The sequence below is a fragment of the Egretta garzetta genome, unplaced genomic scaffold, assembly GCF_000687185.1.
Source record: "Egretta garzetta isolate BGI_Z169 unplaced genomic scaffold, ASM68718v1 scaffold56, whole genome shotgun sequence".
Lineage (NCBI taxonomy): Eukaryota > Metazoa > Chordata > Aves > Pelecaniformes > Ardeidae > Egretta > Egretta garzetta.
Genome location: NW_009260182.1, coordinates 8,689,992 through 8,698,896, shown reverse-complemented (window position 1 = coordinate 8,698,896; position 8,905 = coordinate 8,689,992). Strand labels below are relative to the sequence as shown.

Genomic DNA, 8,905 nt, shown 5'->3' with positions numbered 1-8,905 from the left:
TTAACTAGTCCAGCAGCTAATGCTATTCTGGGGCCCTTCTAAAGGTGTGATAAATAGTTGTAGCAAATATGTGTTTTCATTTGTAGGTATGTAATATGTCAATAGAAATCAAACATTTCAGTATCAAAATAAGTACAAGCTCTTATCAACTAATCTAACTGTGAAAACAGTTTTTCATTTGTATTGTATCCTTTCATTTTTTATGGTACCAGCTATTACAGATGTGCCCATCTACTTAGCGCTTAGCTGACATCTTTCATCATTAGAGAAATAAACAAAGCAGAAGCAGGAATATTTAAGGTCTTTATAGGGTATTTTGGCATCTCTCTTGTCTTATGATGCTGAGGAGCATAAAACTGGAATCTGTGTAATGAATGGTGTAAGCTGGAGGGTTGTCTATGGTTACTGGTTCTTTCTTCATGGCATCCCTGAGTTGCTTCTTATTTTGTATTACATATTTTCTCAGCCTTCTTTTCAAGAGCTTTATTTGCCAGCTAGTTTGAATCTGCATCCCATATCCCAGAATTTCCCTTCTACCCAGACACCTCAGAAGGAGATGTCCTTTCTGATCTGGTTAGGGAAGGGGACACCAAGTCTGCTCCAACTGAGAAGGCATGAGCCCACACAGATCTTGAGCCTCTTGCCAGGTCCTTAGGAAGTAGACGCTTCCTATCTTCCTGCAGCCAGAAAAGATGGAATTGTTTATTTAGCTGGCCTGTTTATTTCTGTTTCTTAATTTATTTATTTTAAAATAAAGTAAATTTTATTTATTATATGTGTATTTTTTCTGCTGTTCAAAGCATTAAGGAAAGAGGGGGAAAACCACTAGGAAACAGGCCGTCCTTTTACTGGGGAATATTTTGGTTTGTGAAGCTGCTGTTCTTGTGCTCCTCAGCTTGCAGCATTCCTCAGCCAGCCCTATCCCCACACCTTCCGAACGTTTAAAGATACGCTGTGTCACTTTTACTCTCTCAATTCAGACCTTTGGGCAGAGCCTGCAAACGAGCAAATTAGCATCTGCTGTCTTCTTAAAGTCCACAGAGAAGAGCAACTGCCCCTGAAATACTGCTCAGCACTCTGCTGCCCGGGGATCAGGAAACGACCGAACCGCCATTATTTTCCTATGGCATCTGGGACTTCCTTCCTGACAGATTTTTAGGATGAACTGCTGTATCAAGGTTCTGGCCAATGTTGATGAGGTGAATGGGACTGCATTAGAGTCCTATTACACGTATATTCATTCCGCGTCGTATCCAAACCACAGGGTGAAAATGCTCACTATTAATAAGCTAATGTGGGAGCAGCGCTTGGGTCATTCCAACCCTGCACTGGTTCGTGTAGCTGGGACTTACACGCACACAGCAGCCACTGTGTGTAAGCCAAGAGATGTGGTGGGACTGGAGCTGCCGTGCAGAAGCTGTCCAGACCGTAACATAGAGGGGATGCTACTGGAGCTAGCTTGGGGTGAGAACAGCAGCAGCAAGACAAAGATGCTTCTCTCATCCCAGGTGGGTCTTGTAGGCTTGGTTCAGCACCTCGCTGAAAGGGATGCTGGTACCTGAGCTGGTTGGTTTGAATCTGGCCATGTTTAATTTCACTGTACTATGGGCACTACTGAACATGTACTGTAGAAAGTCTCTGTGAGGATCCTGACCCACCAATGCTTTTGCAAAATGCTCAAACAGTATTTGAATGAGGGTGCATAATGGTGGAAATTTCTCTTAACGCAGGACGCTTGCTGCTGGGAAGCAACATGGAAGTACTGTATTCCCAGATATTTAGTCATGTGCTGCTCAGACTGGCTGCTTCTGTTCATATCGGTAGGTTTGGATTGACTCTAGCAAGCAATGGACCTGGCCCCATTTGCTGTTTATGGGGAATGGAGTAAAGAAGCAGTAGCTGGCATGGCGTGGGGCTGTCCTACTACCCACGGAGCGATTGCAAGGCTTGCTCCCGTTCTCTGTCCACAGCAGGTGCTGCTGGTACAGGAGGGCACTGGGGAAGTGTCCTGGTTTCTCTGCAGTTTGTTACATAAAGCGGCTGGACTCTATGGAGACAACCTGTTTCAAGGGAGCACAGATGCATGGGGAAATAGTCCGCTCTGCACTAGCCAGATAAGTCCTTTCTGAAAGTGGTTGTGGTGACAGCAAGGCACCTGTTGGGTACAATTAGGCATTTCCCTGGGAATGACAGGATTGTCACAGCAGTGGGATTACAACTGCACTCTGGATGCTTTGAGGGTCTCCTCTAGTGCTCTTGTGTCAGATCTTCAGCCATTTCAGCCTTCACTGATGAAGCCCTGAAGCTCTGCCTCTTTCCTTCCTCTGAGCATAGAATTTCAGAGGCCAGCTCTCCCGCAGTACATTTACCAAATCTAATTGTGGTGCAGCATCTGGAGTCCTGCTCTCCCTGGCACTGATAAACAGTGAGCAATGTCCACAAGAGGTACTCGATGACAAAAGCATGTGGAGAAAATGTGCCATGGAACAGTACATAGTCCATGTGTATGCTAAGCTTAGCAGGTCTACATGATATCCTTGTAGGTATTTTGCACAAATTTGGCTTGGCTTTGTTTTGTCAGAATCTCTGCCTCTCTCTGAAGCAGAATTGGTGTTTTAACCATCTTCAGCCTTCTCCTATTTGTTCCTCCTTCCATGGGGGGGAGCTAGTGAAACCGATGTATCTTCCCAGGGATTTTTCTGAACTGCTTACATGATGTTCAAGCCTTCAGGAAAGTTCTGTTACTCCTGGTCCCCTAGGCAGGCCCTTATAAATGCAGCTAGTATATAGGAAGCTGGTATCATGGTCTCTTTTATATATACACATGTATATATATCTTCTTTATATATATAGCTGGGTGAAATCCTCTTATCCACCCTTAGCAAGTAGAAAAGTGAGTGCCTCTCCACTGTCTGCTACTTACAGGTTGGGAGGGTCATAGCCAGCTCCAGTGATGTCCACTCCACCACTCCCAAGAAGGCCCAGGGGGATATCGTCAAAGGGAGCTGCTACCAAGTAGTTCTAACTAAACCTGAGGGCCAAAGATTTAAGAAGCTATTACTGCATTTCTCATTTTACCTGCTCCCTGGAATCAGCTTAATGATATTCTGGTAGTACCTGGGGCCATGGATGGGTTTTCTTCTAAGCATTGGTAAGCTGCTTTCCTTAGTATGTGCAGGTTTTCTAGTTGTATACTCTTAGCACCACACTTGAAAATAGACCGTGTGACTGTGGTTTTCCACAACAGATATTAAAAAAAGAAGGTTCCATTAGCTAAAATATTTCATTGTAATACGCTCTAGCAAGGTGGAAAGGCAGATGAAAAAAACACCCATGATGTCAGTGCTGAATAAACTGAACACACTCAAATTATTTATCTGCACCTTTTAAAGCTGTACAGCGCTCTTGTTATAATCGATTTTAATATTGTCTAAATATGTTTTATAGGATATTTCTTATGTAAACCACTTCCATGGACTTCGTACCAGGCACAGTGTAGGGCCTGAAGTGTAGTGCCTAAACATTTTACAGTACAAACAGCTGTACAAACAGCTTTCATGGCGTTGTTGATCAGTGGACTTTGATCCAAACAAGATTATTGCAGGAAATTCTATCCTGGTATGGAAGGCTACAGAGCTATTTATACGGCATTTCTTCGCAGTAGGTTGGACTCTCAGGCATGGGCTTGCTTTTTTTGTCATATATCAGTCATGTCCTGGAGAATATGTTCCCTTACACATCTGCACTAATGTATTGACCTACCTATGGCACCAGGGTGAGGGGAGGCTGTCAGAGGGCTGTTTTCTGCTGTTTCATCCCATTCTTCTACTGTACGTGTCCTTGGGGGAATGTCAATGAGCATAACAGCATAATGAACCCATTTGTGTGGCAACAATTTATATAATACCTGTTACTCTTTAAGCTAGATGATTTCCAAATCAATAATTAGATTTACAAACATTTACAGACACCATGAATTCTTCTGTTTTTAACAAGACCAATCAGTGACTACTTAGAAGGAAAAGCAGTAATTTGATATATGTGAAAATTTATTTAAGTCTGGATCCCGACAGGAAAAAAAGTCACAGTTATCTGTGGTAAAGCTTGGTTACAAAAGTGTGTGTTATAAGACAAACCACCTAGTGTCAGAAATGAGACAGATGTGGCACAGTTAGAGCTGTGAAAGGCACGAGGTGAACCCATTCCTCCTGAAACCATGCTGCATTGCTGCATTCCTCTAAAGGAGAGATCCAGGGCATGTTCAACTTCTAGAGGCAGGTGCAGAAGAGGAGAAACACATCATGTGGTCTTAACCAACTCCGTTGTAGACTTTGCAGCTTATGTCAGGATTAGTCTTCTTCACCACTCGGATGGAACAGCTTTTCTTGTGGAATAGGCCAACACAGTTTATCCTGTCATAGTTCTTGGGGATTAAAACCCTGTCGTTGAGAAAGGCAAAGGGAAAATCAGCAGCCAAGACATGGACTGAGATAAGGATGCTTACTGAGCCACAGCCATCCTGGAGCAAGCTGCATCATGGACCGATTTGGCTCATGGATTCCATTAACACAAACACTACGGAATATCATAGGAGGAATACAGAGCCCCGATCACGGCTGTTAACGGATGAAGTGATTTCCCAATGTTTGTTCTGGTTTAAATGCAGTTCTCACTGGCCATGCTGTTAGGGATTGGTATAAATTCCTGCACAGGGGCAAAATGGGGATTAATTATGCTTTTCCCATTTAAACAAAGACTTTCTTGACACAAACAAACCATTTGAAGAGTGCTGAATCACCCCAGTGTGAATACCTCCTAGGTGAGCCTCTTCTCAACACAGGCCAACTCCCTCCCCGCTATGGCTGACAGCCAGGAATATTGCCCACCAAGGGTTCCTTGGGTTGTAATCCTTCCTCACAGACCCTTTATGGGGCTCTTTCTCCCTCACCTCAAGAAGAAATTTGTGAGCCTTCTGGGGAGATAATCAGTTCACACCATTATATTTGGGAAGACACAGCTCACCTGCCATCCATGAGGCAGGAGCACACGGGAAGATTTAGAAAGCAAATTAACAGAGCAGGGCATGTATCTCCTGTTTTGATAAGCAGAAAGAGTGGGCTCTTGGCAGCATGGGAAGGATGTGGAGCAGCTCTGGCCTGATTAGGTGCTTGCAGGCAGGCCACTGGTCTGGTGCAGAGCTGCAAAAGCCCACGCGTATGTGTGTTGTGGGGTGTTTAGGTATCTAGAGACAAGCTGCTGAATAGAAGGAGAAAGAAAACTGAGGTTAAAGGGAGTCATACACCTAGTTAGCATCAGAATCAAAAGAACATCTAGGTGATGAGGAAGAGCTGTGTGCTCGAAAGACCCTAGCTGTGTTTCCTTTTGTTTCTTCCCAAAGAAATCTATGGGACTGCTAGATTATTCTGCTTGGTCATGGTTAGAGCTAACGGGGAAGCAGGAAGAGGAATTTTGCTCCTGTGACTATGAAACCCCAATGCGTGCTTTCAACGAGCTTTTTCAAGTCTGAACATTTCAACCAGTTCCTGAACAGCAAACAATAATTTGGAGGAACTTACAAGCTGCAGCAAATCATTGCAGTCATCTTACACTTGCATTGGTAACAATCTTCAGTCTTCCACACCGCACCAAAAACATAGAGGTTTCTGTTTGAAAGGCACCCTGCAGGCACACACCAGAAAATGATAGCAGATCAGTATGAACATGTATCAATAGACAAGGGCCACAGTCTTACGTTTGTGGTCTGGCAATCAAAGCACTGATTTCCGTTGACTCACACCAGGGAAGAATGTGACCCAGTGCTTTCCAGGAAGGATACCATGTCTTTGCTCCTGAAGTGTGCATGAGTTAAGACATGACAAAGTGGTAGCAACCACACACCAGAGAAGTACTATTCTGCTATTGCAATGGCTCTGAGAAATGCCTTAGCTTATGGCTACGGTAGGATCTTTCTGTTCTGTCTCATATCCAACATATGGGTCTAGACTTTAATTTCTCCCTCCTCCCTTTTCCCCAGTTCTTATTAGACTTCAATTTGCTCTGCTAAACTGAATTTAAATGCCAGTTGTGTTGTCTTTGCTTTGATTTTAGCATCAGGTACCCCACTCAGATTAGTCAATGCTGCTTAAAACTATGTTTTTTGCCACATGGGCAAGAACTTCAGCTATGCATTCAGCCCAGAGGGTAACTACTCATCAGGATAGCATCTCTCTGTGTCCAGAGATGCCTCCAGGTAGGTTGATTCCTGAGTATGTAGCTTTTTGGATCATCCCTCAATAAAGAATGTGTTATACTATTCCAATGTTTCCAAGGCAATAGGGCATTGAAACTGAATTCATGCTTCACAGATGTCTATATATTTGCCATTCTTACCGTATTTGCTGGCTGGTCTAAAGTAACAGCGAGCATCACACAGAGTACTTGAGAAGAGAAGGATCAAGCAAAAGACCAGCAAGAATTTCTAGAAAAGAAACAAGAATCTTTCTTTAAAATTAGGTGTTTTTTTCAAAGGTCTAGCAGACTAACTTGCACAGAATTAAGGATGAGTCCTACTATTCCCAATAAGCTGAGATTAAAAAACACTTCCAGTGTACATACACACAGAGAACACTTCCAGTGTACGTACATACACACACACACACACACACACACACACACACTATAAGCTGCTGACTTACCATACTTGCACAGGCGGCTCACATTTCATAATGAGTAGTGTGGAGCAGTGTGTGTTTATATACAGCAAAGCAACAATGGTCAGTGCAAAGGAAGGTGATGTAAATGATAGCATCCTGGGTGCCAATGGACACTCTAACCTGTTCCGACCATCAATCAGAAGGTGGCACCTCAAAAAGTCTTGCAGAGGCTTGCTTTGTGCACTGACGTACATTGGCATCTTGGTCTCCATTGTGCTGGTGTAAATCTGAAAAAAACTCCAGGAGATATACTGGTTACTCCACATGGGCATTGGTGTGGGTGGAAGAGTCTGACCCCCCAGAAGTTATGCCTCCAGAACTGGCAAGCCACCAGGGAACAGCAGGGAAAGGGCACATGCTAAGCTGGGCAGCAGGGCACTATTGTTCCACTGACCTGCTACAAGGAGATCGCCCCCAGGTATGGAACAGGCCATTCACACAGTGCAGTGGTGTGGAGAGACCACTGTTCTCAGACTGATTTATTATAATTTCAATTATTTTATATGAGACATCTTATTTTGTCCATATGCAGGGACCTGCAGGGACTAGCTGTAGTTTTGTACCTCTCAGCTGCTGAAGCAAAGCCAGGCCTAGGATCACCGTGACCAGATAGCACCTTTTTGGCAGCAAAAGTGAGATGGGCTGTGCATTGTCTCAGTCTGGAAGCGAACGTAACCATCAGGATGATTGTCACTCATGGTGCTCTTCCTGACAGCACCAACAGTGATGCTAAGGACTGGGGGAGGCAAAGAAAGCAAAAGTCCCAGTTTTCTTTCACCATATGCATGCCTGCCTCTAACACAGCTGGAATTGGACACAAAGAGCAGTGTTGTTTCTGCAACACTAACATGAGGACATTTCTTTTGATACACATCTTGCTGTACATGTCCAGGTCTTTGTGCAATTAGGCTGTTGCAACCCACAGTGCATGAGGCTGCACCTCAAAACCAGCCATGAAAACTAGCACAGACCCCCGTGGCTGCATCAGGGGCTGTAGGGCTCTAACGCCTTCCTGAATTAGAGCATAGGCATAACAAGTTTTAAAAGTTACCAGAGGATTCCCAGCATAATGAGCTGCGTTAATTCCATTAGCCTGGCTCTTTCAGCACACCTGGGTTTAATTAGACACCTTGATTGGTCTGGCTGAACTTGTTAGCTTCCACTGATTGACGAATCGCTGGAGCAAGCAAAGCTGCACTGGAAGTGGTTTCTGGATAAGAGGGGCAGTGGCAGGATGAGCCCTGTCTCTTGAGGGGTCTGGAGTAAAGGGGCAGTTGGGAAGGAAGTGGCTGTTGTTTCTTGTGGCAGAAGATTGGATTTATGTAAGTTCCTTTTGTTTGTTTGCTTGTGTGTATTTAGTGAGAAGCTTTAGGGCTTTTATTGTTATTTGCTTTTAACTTTGCAGTGCAGCAATCGAGTTTTGTGTTAACCTTGTGATTTTTGTAGATTATGCTCTCTGTGTGTGGTTCTGCTGCAGGAAACTGTGGTATCTAATAACGTGCCTTGAGAAAAAATTCTCTCTGATAATTGTTAAATGAATGAACTTCTATCTGAAGGGAATAATCTGCTTAAAATTAGTTTGTTAGCTATGAGAAGTAATAACATGAAAATGTAATGTATCTCTTATACTACTAAGCTTTTAAGTATGTGATATGAATTTGTTTTTATTTTAATTGAAACTATTTGATTAGGCTCCAGTGTAACTAGAGGGCAGATCCACTTCTGGCTTGTTCCTGCTGTAACTCTTAACAAGCCCTGTGCTTTTGGAGGAGGCACGGTGTGGCGTATAATACCTCTAATAAGAGTACAGCTGCAAGGAAAGGTAACAAGCATCTTCTGACTTGAAGGTCATAGTGGATTCTAAATTAGTCTTTTACTTAAGATGGTTAATTTACTTAATTAGTTAATCCTCCTTTCTTCCCTGGAGAGAAATAACTATATTAATAACTTTCTTATAATTCTTGCTGTTTTTCAACTAGACAAATGTATAAAATATACACATGAAATTGAAGTGTAGTGTGATTAAGGCTATTGCTCCAGAAATGCCTGATAGCTCTACCCCCTTACCCTGAGGTATATATTAAAGCATGCTGTATGCATTTTTACCTTTAAAAAAAAAAAAAAAAAAGGTGGTTTAAAGCATCTTAGATTGCAGACTTGAGAATTAAGAAACCAAATGCTTATGAAAGCCT

The 8,905-nt window shown here is 43.2% G+C and overlaps 1 protein-coding gene across 1 annotated transcript; it reads right to left on the bottom strand.

The window, feature by feature from the left end:
• Positions 1 to 4,309: 4,309 nt before the first annotated feature.
• LOC104129031 (beta-microseminoprotein-like) lies at positions 4,310 to 6,925 on the bottom strand. Its single transcript, XM_009641890.2, has 4 exons — positions 6,902 to 6,925; positions 6,391 to 6,478; positions 5,577 to 5,679; positions 4,310 to 4,439 (listed from the first exon to the last, which is right to left on the bottom strand). Exons 1-4 carry the CDS (start codon positions 6,923 to 6,925, stop codon positions 4,310 to 4,312), a joined length of 345 nt encoding a protein of 114 aa, XP_009640185.1.
• Positions 6,926 to 8,905: the final 1,980 nt, after the last annotated feature.

Coding starts and splice junctions, on each gene's coding strand:
- LOC104129031 (XM_009641890.2), bottom strand. CDS start 6,925: ATGGAGACCAAGATGCCAATGTAC. Junction 6,479..6,901: donor AGACCAAGATGCCAATGTAC/GTCAGTGCACAA, acceptor TTTCTTTTCTAG/AAATTCTTGCTGGTCTTTTG. Junction 4,440..5,576: donor GCAATGATTTGCTGCAGCTT/GTAAGTTCCTCC, acceptor TCTCAACGACAG/GGTTTTAATCCCCAAGAACT.